Source organism: Sebastes umbrosus, chromosome 16, assembly GCF_015220745.1.
Source record: "Sebastes umbrosus isolate fSebUmb1 chromosome 16, fSebUmb1.pri, whole genome shotgun sequence".
In the NCBI taxonomy this organism is placed as follows: domain Eukaryota; kingdom Metazoa; phylum Chordata; class Actinopteri; order Perciformes; family Sebastidae; genus Sebastes; species Sebastes umbrosus.
The window spans coordinates 9105074-9125634 of record NC_051284.1 but is presented as its reverse complement, the minus strand read 5'-3'; the positions used below and the strand labels follow the sequence as shown (position 1 = coordinate 9125634).

The following is a 20561-nucleotide window of genomic DNA, read 5'->3' as shown; positions in this document are numbered from 1 at the left end:
AAATAACACCTAAAATGACTACTTTATAATATGACTTTATTCTCATAATATGACTTTTTTCTCATAAACTTCTGACTTTATTCTCATAATATTCCGACTTCTTCTCGTAAACCTATGACTTTTTTCTCGTAATATGACTTTATTCTTAAAAAAAAAAAATCAGATTTTTTTTTTTTCCTCAATGTGGCCCTAATACTCCGTCGTACCATAGATCTACAACAATGAACTGAAAATGTAAACAATAAACAGTTATTCATTTCCATTTTTAAAAATCCACAGGGAGCCACTGGAGAGGGGCTAAACAGCCACATGTGGCTCCGGAGCCGCAGGTTGCAGACCCTTGGTCTAGGTGGTAAGAGATATCTTGCACTGGCCTGTCTTATCAGATAATTATGTTCTCCACTGGTGTACACTACTTGGTCAGTAAATCAATGTGGCTTCCTATCATGCAAAACATTCCTGAAGAAGATCAGAAGACTGTATTGAAATCTGTTCTGTACAGGAAACCATGAGAGATTATGGTGTATTTGAAAAACATTTGTGTGCATTGAACAATGGAGAGCTAATCTGGTGGCTCCGCTTTGGGCAATTTGGAGTTTTTTTTAAGATCTTTCTTAGATGCGGATGACCAAATGACTGGACAGTAAAGGTGTGACAAAACTAAAGCTTGGATCACCTGGTTCAGAGTGCTTGATGTTACATACTCAGATCATTTCCTGGTCACAGCAATGCTCTTACCCATTTTAGTTACGATATTATTATGTGTTCAGTCCACCTAAGTCTGGCATCCAACACAATGCTTAGTCTTTTTAACTTGTTTTACTGGCTTTCCGCCAAGTGATGAGCCTAGTTGAGGATCACTGACCATCATATGTCTAGGTCACCATCCGTTTTGTTTTTAGAAATGTTCAGCATTAATTTGTTCTTACTTACCCACGCTAGAAAGAAAGGCTGGAATGCTAAACACCGGAGGCCAAAAACAACAACAACAAACTGGCAAGAAACAAAGGAACTGGACTGGTATATATAGTGTATATATGACTGATTGGGTGAAGTGAGAACAGGTGAGCAGGACGTGAGGTGACTAATGAGGGACAGGTGAAACTAATCAGGGTGGAGCACACAATCAAAACTGGTGGGAAAACACACAAAGACAGGAAGTGAAGTGATCTGAAGTGAGAGGAGAGGTGAGTAACAAAATAAAACAGGAAACATGAATGAATGACACAACAAAGGGCAGATCATGACAGACACACTGTTGCATTGGTTGACATGATCCTTCATTACCGGGAACACACATAGTCGATTTTGACTCAACCCCACATACACCGTCCTGCAGCCAGAAATACTCTGTGTGAAATACTTTGCTTTTTTGACAATGGCCGCTAGATGGCGCTGCGGTGGCCAATTTGGACTGTAAATGGCTGACGTTGCAATGGAATGAACAATTGACTTGAATTCACTTCTTAGCAATATATGTTTTTTTGATTCTCACTAGAGCATCATGGATTAATCCATCAATGAAAATGGTACCCAACATATACTACTTCCTCCAGTTTGAGTAACGTTTGCTAAAAACTACAGTGTCCCAACTGTTTTAGGAAATTACTAAGCTTTTTTTTTTTTTTTTTTTTTTAAATGAAACTTTATATTTATGAGGAGTTTTAGAGATTTACATCTTCAGTAGGAACCAGTAGCTTTGGAGCTGAGAGCCACAGACAGAGTAGAAAAGTACAGTAGTGAACTCATGCTGTCTGAGGGGCATGTACTTCTACATTGATATACAATGCAATACATAACTTAGCAACATGATAGTTTTGCAGTTCCAGTGACATACAACACAGCAAAATCACAACACAAAGAAGTCTGTTGAGACCATTTATTTTGCTCTGTAAACACCTGACGTGTTTAGCTTTTGCTCATATGAACACTGTTCAGCATGTACAGTGTGCATCATTTGAAAGATCTCTTTATTATGTGCATTGCATTATTTGAGTGTAGCAACACAGTGGTGTTATTTTGGAGAGACATTCAGGACCGTCCGGATGCTGTGAAACAAAAATAAAATAGAAATTAGCAGAGCAATTTATCTGTGTTGTTGTTGTTGAGTTATGAATGGTGGAGAAAGTATAGGTGTGTAAATCTACCATTTCCCATGCTTCATCAGTTCAATGGCATCATTGACCTGGTCCAAAGTCATGTTGTGAGTGATGAACTCGTCCACCTTCAACTTCTTGTCCAGGTAGGCTTTAACCATCTGAGGCACGGCATCCCTACCCTTATATCCTGAGCCACAAAATCACATAAAAAGAGCATGGAGTCTTCATCCAGAATACAACTAGCTAGAGAGTTGTAGAACATACGCCTAGGGCTGGACGATAAAAAACTTTATCACAATATGTTTTTTTATATTGATCGATGTCGATAATTATCACAATATATATTCATTAAAAATAATAATAATAATCATGCTCAATTTAGAGGGTTTTTTTGTGACAACAATTTTATTGGTTTACCTTTTTGTCCCACTTTTGCATTCATTATGGAGGAGACATTACATATGAAAATAACTGAAATATTGTGTTGACAATACATAACACAGCTACATGTATTCACTAAGGTAATCATATATGCATTATAAATGTAAATACATTTACAGTCACACAGTGACATGGGATGAACACACAAAAATAAATGTTGTGGTTTACAGTTTTAATAGTTTACTCCTAAACACACCAGAAGGTTAATTATAGTTTATAATATACAATTATATTTTATGAGAATGGCTCAATCAGGTTGTTGCGGGTTGATTATGTACAGTATCTACAGTATGATACTTCTTGTTGGCCTTCTCACTGCTGCACGCTACTATTGAGCATGCGCACCAGAGACTCCCGCCAACCAAGCTGGCTAACTTCCGGTTAGCCCTATGCTGATTTGAATTGGGATAAGATAATTCAATCATGTGGCGGCACGGTGGTGCAGAGGTTAGCACGGCAAGAGGGTTTTAGGTTCAAATCTGGCTTGGGGCTCTTCTGTGTGGAGTTTTTGCATGTTCTCCCTGTGTTAGCGTGGGTTTTCTCCGGGTTCTCAGGTCTCTTCCCACAGTCCAAAGACATGCAGGTCAGATTAGTTATTGGCTCTAAATTGCCCTTGGTGTGAATGTGAGCGTGAATGGTCTGTCTCTATGTATCAGCCCTGTGATAGTCTGGCGACCTGTCCCGGGTGTACCCCGCCTTTGCCCAATGTCTGCTGGGATCGGCTCCAGCCCCCCCCCCGCCCCACACGACCCTGAATAGGATAAGCGGTTACAGATAATGGATAGATAGATAGATAATTCCATTGTGCGGCTCTTTTAAACTTTCCAAATCTTATCCAACCAAATTGACCAAATGCTGATTGTGAAACAAGTCATTTCACTCACTCAGAACAATTGAACTACCGTTTTACAGCCGCAACAGTTGCAGTATGATATATTGGCCATTCATAGTGTTTGTAGCTCGAGGAAAAAAGATAAAAAAATAACTTTAGCGAAAAATATATCACATGAATTTATCATCGTTATCGTTATCAAGACTGTTTTATCGCCCAGTCCTACATAAGCCCGTAAGTTACCATAGATTCATTAGTTAGTGGTGATGGTCATATTTGTCTCACCTCCAAACACAGAGCCCTTCCATGTGCGTCCAGCGATGAGCTGAACGGGTCGAGCAGAAAAGTCTTCCAATTCTGTCCAGCCGACAATCACGCTGACGCCCCAACCTTTCACACAAGACTCCAAGGCACTGCGCTAGATGGAGAAACAACACAAAGTCAGTGGGCTTGTTATCAGAAGGGTCCAAATTTCTAGACTAGCAGAGGAAATGAAGGCTGGGAAACTTAATGAATGACACTCAGCTCTTCTCCAATACAAGTGAGCTCAGTTGACATTATTCAGATTAAAGGTCATTGTTTTACTAGTTAGGTCCCACCTCTTCATTATATTCTTGAACCAGATTAAATTAAATTTCCCTACCATGACTCCCACATTCCCGACACATTCCAGGGAGAAGTCCACTCCTCCGTCAGTCATGTCAGACAGCACTTCGCTGATGGGTTTACTGTGATCCTTGGGGTTCACGAATTCTGTCGCGCCGAACTCCTTGGCTTTCTCAAACTTCTCTGGATTGGTGTCAACAGCGATAATCCTCTTGGCTCCTGCATCCTTACAGCCCATGACTGCAGCCAAACCCACAGCTCCAAGGCCGAACACAGCACATGTGGAACCCGGTTCCACCTAAAGTACAAAAGACTTTGGTCAACGTGGCTCTTAAGGTCAGAATTAATGATGCTCTATTTAGTAATAATCAATGGAAAAGTATTGCGTCCCATAATGAGTGATAACTCTTTCAAAGGCTTTCCCATCTGGGCAAGAATATTAAGTGAAATAGTGATACAAATTGTCAAATTTATAGGCATTTAACCCTGAATGTCTCATTCCATTGTTTTAATCTAGTATAATGATGTAAGCAATCTACAACAGTCACACATACACACCTTAGCATTATTAACTGCTGCTCCATATCCTGTGCAGATCCCACAGCCAATGAGACAGACTTTGTCCAGTGGGGCAGCGGGGTCGATCTTAGCCACGGCCAACTGGTTAACCACAGTGTACTCAGAGAAGGTACTGGTTCCTACAAACTGGAGCACCTTCTTCCCCTTACTGGGGGTAACCTGAACAAGATAATCATAAGACATAAGAAACCTGAAACTATATATGAGTGCTGCTCTTGTCCTATTAGAGGGTTCACCAAAAACTTGCAATATACTATTTATCTAAACATTCTGTCCTGTGGTGTCGTCAGACAGCACCAAAAGTTGCTACACTGATAAGGAAGTGTTGAATGAAACGAAAAGTTGAGACAATGGAGTGGAAGGAAGGATATGAGTGTTTATTGAGCTCACCATCCTTTGTCACATTGGTTCGTCTTTGGACTCTTACAGAAGCGACATTCTCTACACTGGCCGATGGTCAGAGGGATGACCTTGTCTCCTGAAAGACAAAAACAATGTTACCATTTGACAGTCACACTAATCTTTGGTAAACTTTTGTAATGGTGCAAAAATAAATATTCGCTGAATGGCGCAGAGTCTACATCCCTCAAACACCTTGACTAATACCCCAAATAGTCGTTTCTACATTTCTGTTCATGCACAGATTAAGTTAAGAAGACACGACTTGTTAGTACTGAGCTTTAGAGGTTTTGGTCACTGGGGATGTCACTTTCCAAAAAGTCAAAAATGTGAATTTCGAATAAAAAGTGACAGCCATAATTCTGAACTTTGGACAGAGCCAGGCTAGCTGTGTCCATTCTTTTCACTAAGCTTAGCTAAACTAAGTACTTCCCAGCTCCGTAGGCTACTCAATACACAGACATGTTGTACCAATCGAAACTGACCTGGCTGGTATTCAGTGACTCCAGGCCCGACGCTCTCTACGATGCCGGCTCCCTCGTGTCCAAGGACTACTGGGAAGTTGTCTTTTTGAGTGTTCTCAAACAGCTGGTACAGGTCCGTGTGGCACACCGCAGTCGCCACAATCTGTACCAAAGAAAGTAACCAAACAATGAAAGCTGAAAGACGATTAAGGGGACTGGTTGTGTTCACTCTCAGTGGGTTCAGCAGTACTAGCAACGCTTTCATAGTATATTGATACTTTTATTTAGTGTTAAACAAATCAATAAATGGATCTTATTAGTTAAGCACTAAGGAGAATTTGTATGTAACAATACACTTCTGCAGCAGCTGAACCTTTGTCACACATTGGTAGTAACCAGCGTTGCCAAATGTATGATAATTATCGTGTCTGTACGATAATTTTCTTCAGCTTCTGCCTGCCTATAGGTATATGAAACACACTTTACAAGGAACATTGAGCGCTCACTGCTTCAGCACTATGGAGTAGCATGTGTTTCAGGACAACAACATTAGCACAAACAGTACATGGATGCGGTCATTGGGCTACATCTGCAAATACATCGATAAGGTTGTACCAACAATTACTGTACGGACATTCCCAAATCAGAATCTCTGGGTTAATGGGGATGTCCGTACCAAATTTAAAGCATGGACTGATGCTTACAACTTTGGCGATTTGGACGAATACAGGAAGTCCAAGTATGCGCTCCAAAGTCATGGGAGTGGGAATGGCCCTCCACACTGCCTTCTGCCACCTGGGAGAATGCTGTTCATTGACTATAGTTCAGCATTCAGTACCATAGTGCCCTCCAAGCTCGTCATCAAGCTCAGAGACCTGGGAATTAACACTATGTGACCGGGTCCTGAATTTCCTGATGGGCAGACACCAGGCTGTGATGACAGGCACCACCACATCCTCCACCCTGACTCTGAAAACTGGCGCACCTCAGGGCTGCGTCCTCAGCCCTCTTCTGTACTCCATGTTCAAGCATAATTGTGTGGCCACCCACAGCTCCAACACCATCATTAAGTTTGCTGACAACACGACCGTCATCGGCTTGATCACCAACACCAACAGCGATGAGACAGCCTACATAGAGGGGATCGGCAAACTGCAACTACAGGGTGGCACAGCGCAAATCTACTTTTGGTCAGTCATTCGCAGTAAAAGGAATGCATTTTTGGAATACCCTACCAACAGAAATCAAAAAAAACAAACTGATCTGAACATGATTAATGAAAAGGTGAAGCACTGGTTGAAACAATACCAAACCTGCGATCACTGATCTCTCATCATGCACTTGTGCACACTGTGAGAGAAAATACCATGTCCCTTTGTGTAGAATTTGTGTACTCATATAAATCTGAATACCCTGGGAAAGCACAGACTAGTAGATACTGTACTAGTTTAGATACATTACTTATCATCCTCGCCTCTGCACTCTGCTAAAACTAGCTAATCACAGGTCACTCTTTTTAACAATAGACAATGCTTTCACTCAGAAGCAGGGTGGAAGGTGTGGGCTACAAGGGGGGGAGGCTAAACCAAGATTATAAAGAATGATGTAGTGAGGGAGCTCTTGGTCTTTGTACACTGACTTGTCTGTTGTATGAACCCAAATGCATTTGCTTATAAATGGTATTTGCTTCTTAACTGAATGACCAGAGACTGTTTATTAGATAATTTCTCCAACAACACCTATACACACAGGCACACATGGCTAAACATACAAACACACTCATAAAGACAACGTGCATGCATGCACACGGACACACACATAAATTATGCACATCCACACATATTGCCATAAATTACATACACATATCCAACACATATACAAGTATTGTAATGTGATGTGAGTATTTACATTTTTATATGATCATGTCATGAGAATGTCACTATTTATTATGTGCCCAATTTAACTTATTAAATAGATAATACTCTTGGCAGTGATGATGATGTTATGACCATTTTAAGCAGAAAAGCCAAACCAGGGATAGGGGTTGCAAGTTAGCCTTCCTATATGCAACACATATGTTTCATGTATCACCTGTTAGAATGTTTTTAGAATTGTCCCTAACAAACTAATAAATAAAATAACCTTAACTTGAACCGTGTGTGTCCAGGTGTGTGTTGTGATAGTGGACGTCTCTCACCTTGATGCGGACCTCGTCCTCCTGGGGCGGGGCTACCTCAATGTCCTCAATCACCAAAGGCTGGTTGGGCTCCCAGGCCACTGCTGCCTTGCACTTAATGATCTACAGGGCAGTGACACCACATGAAATTACCCAGCATGAGATATAACAAATACTACTGGGGACTGTTAAACCATATAGGGAAGAGCCGCAGTGCCACAACCCTTTGTTGAACTTTGAACACTTAACATAAAAAAGGCAACATGCTACATTAGCAAGATATAATGTTGCAATCCTTTGTGCTATAATTCAAGGCAAATACTCATCTAGAGGCCCATTTCAATGTCAAATCGACTGACTGCCACATCGCAAGAGAGTATCATATTAAGCAAACAAATGCAGTTCACATCCTCCCTGCATTTTTGTATTACTTTATTAGTGGTTAACAGCAAGTGGTTTCTATGTCTCTGATACAGCTGCTCCTGGCAAAAGCAAACATGAAGAACAATGGTTTAAAGTCCACAAAAACAAATTTTTGTTATTAGATCAGTAAAAGTTAATTTAGGGTCAGTAAATAAACCACTGAGTAAAAATCAGTTGTTTCAGTTTTGATAGATCAAATGGTTTGTCTTGAATTCATGAGTATTTTTTATAGGGATGCACCGATCCGACTTTTTCAGTCCCAATACCGTTAGCGATACCTGGGATTTTCGGTATCAGCCGATATCAAGTCCCGATCCGATACCAGTCTTTAATTAATAAGCTGTATGCCTCACTGTGTGGAAGTGACCGGGCTCATTTTGTTATGTGTAAGGCAACATCCGGCTTGGCTTAAACATTGCTTTCCTAACTTAAATAAATACATAGATATAAATTTAGTGAATTGTTATTTATTATCAAAATAATGAATTGTACACCAACAACATGGAAGTGGGCAAATATGGTTGCTTTCTGCAAATGTATGTATATATTTCTTATTGTAAATCAATTAACAAAACAGAAAAAATTACAAATATTGTTCAGAAACCTTCATAAGTAGTGCATTTAGCATAAAAAAATACGCTCAAATCATAACATGGACATGGTGTGTCAGTGTGCTGACTTTACTATGACTTGCCCCAAACTGCATGTAATTATCAGTATATTGCAGCAGTATAATACAGCAAAGGAAAGCATTGGAACACTTATTTATAGTGTCTCACTGAATCAGCCTCATACAGTATACAGAAAAGCAGGAACTGCACATCGTACAGAAGCACATTCAAATGAATAATATTCATGTAATAAATTGTCATTAACTACATTAATGGGATACTGTTTCATTGATGTTTCGTTTCACTATTGTGTCCAGCACTTTCATTTTCTAGTGTGTGTGTGTGCATTTACACATATTTGTCACCATGTGACAGATAGACAATATTCTTAAACAAGAAGAAGAAGAAGAAGAAGAAAAACACATTAATATGAGTGTCCACATATTAGGTTATTTACCTTACCAGCTGTGGCCATTTTTGCTGCAAAGATCAGAATAAAGAAGTGAGAGAGGAGTTAAGAGAGGAGTGCAGCTGCAGGACGGGAGTGGGGAGGAGACAACCCTGGACTCATGATTCAGTTGACATTCAGAAGGGCGGGGACTTGCTTTCACTTCCTTGAGTTCCCAGATAAGCAAATCTCTTCAACAGATCTGGAGCCTGTGTTGAATAAACAAGCAGCAACCACAACCGCAACTGAAATCTCTTTTTACACCTTTTTGATTAAACAATCATTTTCAAGTGACTTATTGTGTTATTCAGTTTCTTACTGAGTTAGACGAGAAGATGAAAACAGCTCCTAGAGTGGGCAGGGCTGGGAGCTAAGAGGTGGGAGGAGTAAGGTGGGAGGAGGGATCTGAGATCTGGGAGGAGGGAGCTGAGAGGTCAGGTTGAGAAGTGGGAGGCAAATCTACGGCCCAATTCCAATTTGGCACCTACACCCTCCCACTCCGTGATGGAGTAAACTCAATTTGTAGTCAGACTCACAGCTCAATGAAGCACCCTTCTTTAAGGTGTAGGTATAGTGGCCACTTCAGGATGAACTTCCCTCTCTCTGGCAAGGAAACTATAAATAAAAATCTGAATCTAAAAAAAAATATATATATATATATTTATAAAAATAAAATTATAATACAAATAAATAAAAAAATAACATTTATATATATATATATATATATATATATATATATATATATATATATATATATATAAATTATGTTATTTGTTTTATTTATTTTTATAATAATTTTATAAATTTTATAAAAAAAAATCATAATAAAAAAATTACATAATGTTATTTTTTTATTTATTTTTCATTATTATTTTATTTTTTAATTATATCTTATATTATTATAATTTAAAATTAATAGATAAGAAATAAGTATAACAACAGCGTAAATATTAATGCATAATGCTGAAAAATAGGATCTATCATTAAGTGTGTAAAAATGATCATTTAAATGTACTGCATGAAATAAATGCAGTGTTAATGCCAGAGTAAACCAGATTATTGCACAGCTGAATTATCGCACAAAATTATTGCACTGTTAAGTCAGTATTGCACAGTTGATGATATTATAAATGATGGGGTTATAGCTGCTGATAGGGATAAAAAAATAATAAATATGTTGTATGTATGTATAAATATACAACACTCAGTATATTTGTATAGAGTATATTTGAGTATATTTGTTCCTACAATCTATTTATTTTAACTTTATAATGTCTGTATGACAATGAAGTAGAATAAATTAAATGTCTATCTTAGTTTGAGCAGTTTATGAGTAAATGTTTGTACCAGTAGTCGCACGGAACTGACATTGGAGCGTTCCATGACGAACATAAAAAATGGCGTTGCACATCGTCAGTAAGGTCGGCTGGTTAAGTAGGCATCGATGCAGGCTCGCTGTTGGAGGGTTTTATAACCCACTTCCGCTCCCCGCTACTGTTATTGGTTTGGGATGACACGTAATATGGCGGACCCTCTATGTGAACGTGCAAACGGAGTGGAAGTGGGTAGGCAGGTGTAGGGGGGTGGATTGGAATTGTAGGCCTACTGGAGAAAAATGGCACAAGCGAACTGGAGTGCTGCTCAGCAGCAGTATACAACCACTGGTGGTCAAAGGATATGGAGATTACCATTTTGTTCTTTAACGGTTATGTAAAAGTTTACATGTAGTCGTGATCAAAAACCTAGGTCAGGTAGGGAGAACAGTAAAGTGATAAGGGAAAGTTAGACTGGGTTTATTGAAGGACAGGAGGGAGTGGCTGAGAGAATGAATGACAAGGAGCTGACTGCATATTAACAAGGCAGATAAGACAAAGCAAGTTTATTTGAAAGCTCACAAGAGTGTGTTGTACTGCACACTGATGCAAAAACATTAGTGTAGACAAAAAAGAAAACCGTAGCCTCCATCGCCACAAGCTAGGTTGACATGGTTGGTAACAATGAATTCCTTAGGTTTTCTGGTTTCATATGATGCCAGTATCTTCACTCTGGCTTTAAAACTGAACCCGCTACAACCTAAAAATCCCAAGTTGCGTGTGTTATTATCGCGTTAACTTTGACAGCCCTAGTTTTTTTCAATACTGTTAAACACATTTTTGAAAACAGGCCTCTCGTTGCTACTGTACGTTGACTTCCATTGCTGTTCTAAACAGGTACTCAGCAGTGGTCTTTTTGTAGTGCTTATATTCTGATTGATGAGCCGACAATCAAGCAATTAGGTGTTCGGCCAGGTGGCACATGCATTGGCCAATTGGTCCATGGGTGTGTCATTTTGAATGGTAGTGTTTTGAAATGGCAAAGAACTGAATTTATGTCAGATGTCCTGTGTCGTATGTAGAGAACCGTGCGCAGTATGTTGCAAAACGTGCCATGTTGAATTGCAAATTGGGTGCAAAGCAGAAAGAGGTTTTACTCTCTGAGTGACAGTTTCAATAAGTGTGCTTTATGTGTCAATTTAGGGTTTTAGCAATTGAAAAATCGATACAACTAAGCTGGAATGAGTAAAGCTGGGTATACAAGTTTGTGATGTAAAACCAAAGCTTGTGCTCACATTGTACGGTCCGATCGTCAGCCACGACTTGAGTGCTCACACTGTACGCAGCCCCTGCGCGTCGTTCTGGCTGTTGACAATTGTCAACAAAGATTTGTTTGAAAGCTCGGAGGCAGGTAAAGTTTGCTTGCAAGCAGAGGTCTGTATGGGTTGCAATGCTAACAAGGCAGATATGTGCTGCCCTTGATCATCTGAGCCATCCTGCCTGCTGAAACATTTAAAAAAAGAGGCGTTGGCGTATATAGACTCGCAGGTGGTTAGGAAGACACGGAAAGTATGGCTTGTCCATTTTGCAGAGAGAACTGGAGGTATTACTATATCTATTGTACATTGTTATCTTGGTAGCTACAATTTCTGACATGTCTGTACACTGCATGGAAAATGACGCCAACGAAGCTGAAATTCAGTACGACTCTAAATTGAGTCGTGGGACTCAAAATTCGGGCCAGAAACGGGCTAAGATCGTACAGTGTGTACCCAGCTTAAATCTGACCTAAAACTCTGTGAAATACATAAATGACACAACATAACAAAATCACAACACAAACAAGTAAACCACAGACCGCATCTGTTGAGACCATTTATTTTGCTCTATAAACACGTTCAGCATGTATAGCTTTCGCTTATACGAACACTGCAGATGATTCTCACAATCTGCACGTAATCCACTGAATTGTATTGAGTGTCGTTTTGAGTGATCTCTGTATTATGTGCATTGTATTAATTGTGTCAGTAATATCCTGAGATTTTATAAAACATACTGGTGAATTATTCAATTGCTTTGTGGTCATTGAAAGCAACACAGCAGCCTTATTGTGGAGAAACATGCAGGACCGTCCGGATGCTGTGAAACAAAAGTAAAAGAGAAATGAGCATATTAATTTATCTATGTTGTTGTCGTTGAGTCATGAATGGTGGAGAAGGTAAAGGAGTGTTAATCTACCATTTTCCATGCTTCATTAGCTCAATGGCATCATTGACCTGGTCCAAAGTCATGTTGTGAGTGATGAACTCGTCCACCATCAACTTCTTGTCCATGTAGGCTTTAACCATCTGAGGCACGTCATCCCTACCCTTAAAGCCTGAGCCACAAAATCACATAATAAGAGCATGGAGTCTTCATCCAGAATACAACTAGCTAGAGAGTTGCAGAACATACGCCCACAACCATTTAGTTACCAGAGATTCATTAGTCAGTGGTGTCTCACCTCCAAACGTTGAGCCCGTCCATGTGCGTCCATTCATGAGCTGAATGGGTCGGGTAGCAACGTCGTACATTGTTGACCAGCCAACCAGCACACTGACACCCCAACCCATCACACAGGACTCCAAGGCACTGCGCTAGATGGAGAAACAGCACAAAGTCAGTGGGCTTGTAACCAGAAGGGTCCAAACCTCTGGACTAGCTGAGGGAAATGAAGGTTGGGTAATTTATCGAATGACACTCAGCTCTTCTCCAATAACTACTGCTGAGAAAGAGCAAGTGAGCTCAGTTGACATTGTTCAGATTAAAGGTCATTGTTTTACTAGTTAGGTCCCACCTCTTCATTATATTCTTGAACCAGATTAAATGAAATCTCCCTACCATGACTGTCACACTCCCGACACATTCCAGGGAGAAGTCCACTCCGCCTCCGGTCATGTCAGACAGCACCTGGTTGATGGGTTTACTGTGATCCTTGGGGTTCACGAATTCCGTCGCACCGAACACCTTGGCCTTCTCAAACTTCTCTGGATTGATGTCAACAGCGATAATCCTCTTGGCTCCTGCAGCCTTGCAGCCCATGAGTGCAGCCATACCCACAGCTCCAAGGCCGAACACAGCACATGTGGAGCCCGGTTCCACCTAAAGTACAACACACTTTGGTCAACATGGCTCTTTAGGTCAGACTTGTTAATGCTCTATACAGTAATAACCAATGGAAAAGTTTAGTGTCCCACAATGAGTGAACTGATTACTCTTCCAGAGGTTTTGCAATCTGGGCAAGAGTTTTAATGGACTTTTGTGTCATGGAAATTGTCAAATTTATAGGCACTTAAAAGCAGGGTTGGTGATCTTGAGAAACCAGCAAGAGTACAATAGATTTTTTAAAAATGATCCAACCAATAGCCACTCCCCCAATATTATCATAATGGAAGACTCCGATGACAGAGTGCACAAAGGTAGACAAGCAGGTAGCTCATCCAATCATGACATTCGGGCTGAATGACATGATTTGGAAGGGTTAATGACAGTCCTGCTACTGATGAGAATTAAACTAATATAACAAAAGTGTTTCTAAAATGTTCACCAACCCTGCCTTTAAGAAAAAATGTCTCATTCCTAAAATAATGATGTAGGCAATCTACAACAGTCAAACATACACACCTTAGCAGTGTTAACCGCTGCTCCATATCCTGTGCAGATCCCACACCCAAGGAGACAGACTTTGTCCAGAGGTGCAGCGGGGTCGATCTTAGCCACAGAAATCTGGTTAACCACAGTGTACTCAGAGAAGGTACCGGTTCCCAAAAACTGCAGCAACTTCTTCCCCTTACAGGTGAGCCTGGATTTTTCTGACACTTTGAGACGATCAACCTCCCTGAATAGAGAATTTATTGAAATGAAAATAAAACTTCAGACTTAATTTTTGAATTTTGCATTGTTTTGTAGAGGGTGGAACAAATATTTGTAAGAATTAAAAAACAACGTTTTTGTACGTTAAAATCCAGAATCAAAATTGAAGCGCTACTTTCATCACATTAGAGGGTTTACTGAATACTAGCAATATGCTTAGAATGAGAAAAAAAAGTCTAAATTATCTGCGCTGTGGTATTGTCAGACACAAAATACAAATTGAATACTATGTTTCTGTTTATAACTGTATGAACACACTCAAGAGGAATGAAATCAAAAGACTGAAGAGAAAATGGAGTGGAAGACAGAATATGAGGGTTTATCGAGCTCACATTATTTTTTCACACAGGTGTGTCTTCGGGCTCTTACAGAAGCGACATTCTCCACACTGGGGGAAGAACAGAGGGATAACCTTGTCTCCTGAAAGAAGAAAAACAGTGTTGCCATGTCACAGTCAAATTAATTTAGGCCCACTTTTATAATGGTGTAAAGAGAAATATTGGCGAAATGGCACACAAAGGCCTCAGTTTACATCCCAAATACCCCAAATTGACGTTTCTGTGAGTTCTGTTAGTGTACTGATTAAATTAACAAGATACAACTTCTTAGTAGTGAGTTTGAGAGGTTTTGGTCACTAGGGCTGTCACTTTTCCAAAAACTCAAAAAGTTTGAATTTTGAATCAAATGTGACAGCCATATTGGTCACTGTGTCCCAGTTTGGCTCACACTTTGAACAGTCCCCTTTCTGGGGAACTCACCTTGCTATCTCCCCGAGGCTTCTTGGGGTTGTGGTCCCCAGAAGGAAGCGTGGGTCCCCTAAGCTGCCCAGAGATGCCGAGCTTTAGCTGCCCTGTGGCCTAGCCGACATCTCGCCAGTTCCTGTGTTGGGGGTCCCAGCCAACTTCAAGTCTGTTCTTGAGTAGGGGGTCCAGGCTGACGCCAAGCGTGTTCCTGTGTTCCCAGCTGACCTCATCAATCCGGCCAACCCCTGCTCCACGTATCCTGTACACCTGTTCCTCGTCCCCTGACGGCGGTCCAGCCGATCCCAGCTCCTGGTTCTCTATCGCTGGTCCGACCGACCTGAGCTCCACTTGTCCTGTCGGGGGTCCGGCCGACCCCATCTCTTGGTTCCCTGTCAGCGGTCCGGACAACACCTGCTCGACGTATCCTGTTGGGGATCCGGTCGACACCTGTTCCTGCAGGGCCACAGCAGCCCCCTGTCCCTGTTCTGCTCTCCAACAGTCCTACTAGTTGGGTCATCAGTTGCTGGATGCCCTCTCTGGCCTCAAGTCTCCGTGGACGTGTTCCAGTGTGGTTCCTTCACAGTCATCATCCACCTGAGGGGTCCCGTCTCTATGGCCAACCTCCTGCTCAACCTCGAGAGGGGTTCCGCCTTTGCGCCTCTGCTTTCGCCGATGCCTTCCAGAGCAGTCCTGCCCTCGCCGACGGCTATTTCGATTTTGCCCATCTGCCCTGCCCCTGTGCCGGACTAGGCTCTGGTTATGCTAGCTGTTTCCAGTCTTTACGCTAAGCTAAGCTAAGCCGAACACGTCCCGGCTCCGTACTCAACACACAGAGATGATACATACCAATCTCCTCATCTCACTTTCGGAAAGAAAGCAAATAAGCATACAGTATATTCAAAACTGTTGTACCAATCGAAACTGACCTGGCTGATATTCAGTGACTCCAGGCCCGACGCTCTCTACGATGCCGGCTGCCTCGTGGCCGAGGACTACTGGGAAGCCGTCTTTATCCATTCTCTCCAAAAGGTGGTGCAGTTCCGAATGGCACACTGCAGTCGCCACAATCTGCACCAAAGACAGTAACCAAACAATGAAAACACGAAGACAATTAAGGAGACAGGCTGACTAGAGTGTTCACTGTCAGGGGGTTCAGCAGTACTAGCAACACTTTCACATTATATTGACACTTTTATATTGTTGTGAATATCAGTCACGATTATTCTGTGGTTGGTATCCTTCTCACATTTAGCGTTAATATCAAACATATCACTAAATGGTATGGCTAAGTAGTATTTTTATATAATGATACACTTTTGTGACTACCAGTGCACAACAGAGTGAGGCTGACAAAAACAAGTGCAGTAGTCCAGGAATAATATAAATTGACCTCACATCAATTGCAACAAAAACTATATTACTTGTAATGTACCCCTAAAGGCATCCTCTTCGACATACAGAAAGGGTGAATAATCCGGAGGGACAATCTTGAAATCCAGGAAATTAAAAAATGGCCACCATCCGCACAAGTGGCAATAATTATTTCATATTTGAAAAGGTTACAATCAGAGATGGGCAGTATTTTCGTAGTTACTTGTATTTGAAATACAATTACTTTGGGATATTTGTATTTGACAGGGAAGATCTGGGTAGAATCAGACCAGACCAATGTTCATAATAATTCATTTATTTTTGCGCTCCGAGGAAAAAATGCAGCATGGTCAAATCTAGCAGGCACAACGATGTAGGCTTGTACAGTCATCAAAATATGTCTGAAAAGGTGTTTTTGGTATGTTAATATTTAGATGACTTTAAAAACTTTTCCATCATACAATTCCTTTTTCTCTCATTTAGAACATATTGAGGACACAAAATACATTGAGTTAGTTTTTGTCGCAATTTGTATGAGGTGTGGTTGACCCGCATTTTAGGTGAAATGCCTCGACTACAGTAACTGTCCAGCTGTGTGTTCTAATAGCGGACGTCTCTCACCTTCATGCGTATCTCATTGGCCTGGGGCGGGGCCACCTCAACCTCCTCAATCACCAAAGGCTTGTTGGGTTCCCAGGCCACTGCTGCCTTGCACTTGATGACCTATAGGGCAGTGACACCACATGAAATTAGTTTTGGAAGGCGAGTCCCCACAATGTGACTGTGTAAACAGGTTTATGTCCCCACATTGTAGGTAATACAAGCCCCCCACACACACACACAGTCAGACAAAAGTATGTTTTGAGTTTTAAAAAGTCCCTACAGTCTTGTTATAAGCTCCTTTAGTTCCTACCAAGTTGAGCATGAAGTTGGACAGAATAAATTAATGTAGGGTTAGCAAGCATCACTGAGTAAATCACGTGTCTCAGATTTTTATAAATCAAGCGGTTTGCCTTGAATTCATAAGCATTTCTTTAATCCACTGTGGAATGATGGTAAATGGACTTGCATTTATATAGCACCTTTCTAGTCTTCCTATGTTCCCAGCCTATAAAACCTAGGTTTGATGACTCATTCTCTCTTTCCCCGCAGACACCATGCCAGCCATGTGGCACCCTTAGGATCTTCTTGGTTATCCTTTTGTTTGTTTTATACATGTTACAACACGGACACACCGTTTACACCCTCCACACCTTACATCCGTGATTCTGCTGATATACACAGTTCTTTTTTGCATATTTCATTCTCTTTTGTTAAATAAATGAATTGATTTAAACATTTATCAGAGTGTGTCTCCATATTTGCCATGGCCCTGAGAGTCAGGCTGTGACACTACATGTCAGCATTCACACACACACATTCATACACTGATGGCAGGACACTTCAACATGTGGACGGTAGGAGTCGGAGATCGAACCACCGACCTTCAGATTGATGGGCCAGCTGCTCTACCTCTGAGCCACAGCAGCCCCATGATGAATTATCCCACTATCATCTTTTGTTTATTTTAGCTTACAATCCCCTCATCGTTGCCAATATCAACAGTTACACAAAACTGTCTGGATAGTGTCAAATTGTGCACCAAGTCAAAACAGAACAAGAGACATTTTACAGAGACAAGTGGGGTGGGGGGGGGGGGGGGAATAGAAAGTAACAGACAGAGCGAGTATTTTCAGGTTAAACTACCCTAAAACTTAGCAATTACATAACAATTGCACATTTTATTGCAGTAAAATGAAGATATTTCACTTTGTTTAGGTGAAATAGTTAATGTTCCTGCATATCTTAAACCATATACATGCTTATTTCAGGTATCAACTTTCTGTTACACCCATCCACACCCCTGAATCAGCTTCACATGCACTAACGTGAACAGCACACAATACAGGAGCACACAATAATCTCAAATTCATGTAAATTAATGTGATATTGTTAAATTTCTTTTTGATGTTTTGTTCCAGTAATTTTTAATGTGTGTGTGTGTGTGTGTGTGTGCGCGCGCATAAATACAAAGATGTGTCATAGGCAATATTCATGCACATATTGCAATGAAACTAATGAAAACACCACATAAATATCAATGACCGCATGTTGAATTATACTTACCTTTCCAGCTGTGGCCATTTTTGCTGCAAAAATCAGAGTAAATAAGCGAGAGAGGAGTTAAGAGAGGAGTACAGCTGCAGCAGGACGGGATTAGGAAGGAGAAAACAAGAGGTACTTGACATCTGGTTTTATTTTGTGTCAGTAGAAACCAGTTTGGCAAACATTCAGATGGGCAGGGACTTCGAATTTCTTTGCCTTTACTTTGAGAATACCATTGGTTAGCGGTAACCGTGGGAAAATATTTCCTGCATGTTTATTCCTTGCTGAGATTTAGATGAGAAGATTTATTCCACTCTAACTTGTCATACATTCCTGACACAACTTGTACTTGTCTTTGAAAAGAAATGTCCTCAGAGGGCAAATCATTACACAATCTCATCTCACACCTCTTATCGCATATCAGCTTTGTCCTCAACAGTTTAGTCTATTAGGATCCCCATTAACTGACGCCATGACATCAGCTAATTTTCCTGGGGTTTGACAAAGAAATCATAAACAATTCTATACATTAAATGCATTTCAATATCATCCATCCATTATCTGTAACCGCTTATCCTATTCAGGGTCGCGGTGGGGCTGGAGCTGATCCCAGCTGACACTGGGCGAAAACACAGACACAGAGTCAGACAACTCTCACATTCACACCTACGGGCAATTTAGAGTCAACAATTAACCTAACCTGCATGTCATTGTTGTGGGAGGAAGCCGAAGAACCCGGAGCAAACACACGCTAATACAGGGAGAACATGCAAACTCCACACAGAAGGGCCTCAAGCCAGGTTTGAACCTGTGACCCTCTTGCTGTGAGGCAGCAGTGCTAAACACTGCACCACAATACAGCCCTCATTCCAGCATCCCATTACATAAAAAAAAAATCCCTGTCCCCACATTATCTTATTTAAAAATGATGCTAGCAAATTCCATGCAGTGAGGTATACATGTATAAATATTTCAGTATTTGTTTAAGTAACTTGATTTGGTAAAGAGTTCCATCCTGTAATAGCTCTGTACAGAAACAGGGGCCTGTACTTCAAAGCAGGATTTGGAGTTAGCGAGGTAACTTCAGGGTTAACTCAGGGTTTTCCATCCTACGACAGTGGTTCACTTCTTACCGGGGTAGATCGCCACGGTAACTTATGCTGAACAGCTAACCTGCCCCGCAGCAGGGCATGTTCCAGATAAGAGATCAACTCGTATAAAAGCACCGCCTATTGACCAATCAGAGCTCGGTGCGCGGATCGTTTTATAATATTACACACATATGAAGAAGTTACAGTCATAATCCAGGCTAAAAACAACACAGTTTAAACTGACAAATGCAGGAAGGACAGCTGGATTTATGCTGTGGGTTGTTTACTGCTTTGAACTGTGTTTTTATATTTATTTTTTTACTTGCTCTTGAGTCCATTTCACACCGCCAGAGACGGGGACGCAGCTGAAACGAGGTTGAAATAGTCATACACGCCACATCACTCGTTAAAGGACATAATGAAGTATAATACTCTCAAGCTTTGTGCTTTTATCTAGATGACTTTATCTGACTTTTTTTTTTTTTATCTACACATTCACACATCTGGAGTTTTTTCTTTTGCCAGCTGTTCTTCCTGCATTTGACAACTTCAACTATGTTAATTTTAGTCTGGATTATGTGTTTAACTTCTTTGTATTTGTCTAATATAGTCTGCTCTTCCTTTGTAAAATGTGCCGCTTTGCCTGCAAGTCAGTAGACTTGTCCATGTTTGTGATTAATCATATGCTGCAAACACCGCCCCGTTCATGTGAATGCGCTCGTAGCCAGGTTGAGAAACCCTGTGTTGTTTTCACAGAGTTGATAAGCGCTGTCGTAGGACCGCTTAGCGGGATCTCAGTTGGGTTAGTGAAGACAGATAACGAGAAGATACCCTGGGGTATGTCGAACTCCCTTTGTAGTACATGCCTCTGGAGATTTGTTGTCAGTCTAGGTCAGGGGTCAGCAACC

General features: G+C 40.9%; 2 protein-coding genes and 1 long non-coding RNA gene across 3 annotated transcripts; 1 reads left to right on the top strand and 2 right to left on the bottom strand.

Moving 5' to 3' along the window:
- Nucleotides 1-1865: 1865 nt before the first annotated feature.
- On the bottom strand, nucleotides 1866-18764 carry LOC119474263 (alcohol dehydrogenase 1-like). Its single transcript, XM_037746153.1, has 10 exons — nucleotides 18631-18764; nucleotides 9088-9110; nucleotides 7618-7719; nucleotides 5442-5583; nucleotides 4948-5035; nucleotides 4537-4747; nucleotides 4016-4276; nucleotides 3658-3790; nucleotides 2148-2286; nucleotides 1866-2048 (listed from the first exon to the last, which is right to left on the bottom strand). Exons 2-10 carry the CDS (start codon nucleotides 9103-9105, stop codon nucleotides 2015-2017), a joined length of 1128 nt encoding a protein of 375 aa, XP_037602081.1. The 5' UTR covers nucleotides 9106-9110; nucleotides 18631-18764; the 3' UTR covers nucleotides 1866-2014.
- LOC119474266 lies at nucleotides 3557-19785 on the top strand. Its single transcript, XR_005203542.1, has 3 exons — nucleotides 3557-3566; nucleotides 6711-6715; nucleotides 19603-19785. It is a non-coding gene; the product is annotated as an uncharacterized LOC119474266 (long non-coding RNA).
- LOC119474261 (alcohol dehydrogenase 1-like) lies at nucleotides 12238-18617 on the bottom strand. Its single transcript, XM_037746151.1, has 9 exons — nucleotides 18584-18617; nucleotides 17039-17140; nucleotides 15973-16114; nucleotides 14636-14723; nucleotides 14055-14268; nucleotides 13272-13532; nucleotides 12895-13027; nucleotides 12630-12768; nucleotides 12238-12530 (listed from the first exon to the last, which is right to left on the bottom strand). The coding sequence occupies exons 1-9, from the start codon at nucleotides 18599-18601 to the stop codon at nucleotides 12497-12499; spliced, it is 1131 nt and encodes a 376-aa protein (XP_037602079.1). The 5' UTR covers nucleotides 18602-18617; the 3' UTR covers nucleotides 12238-12496.
- Nucleotides 19786-20561: the final 776 nt, after the last annotated feature.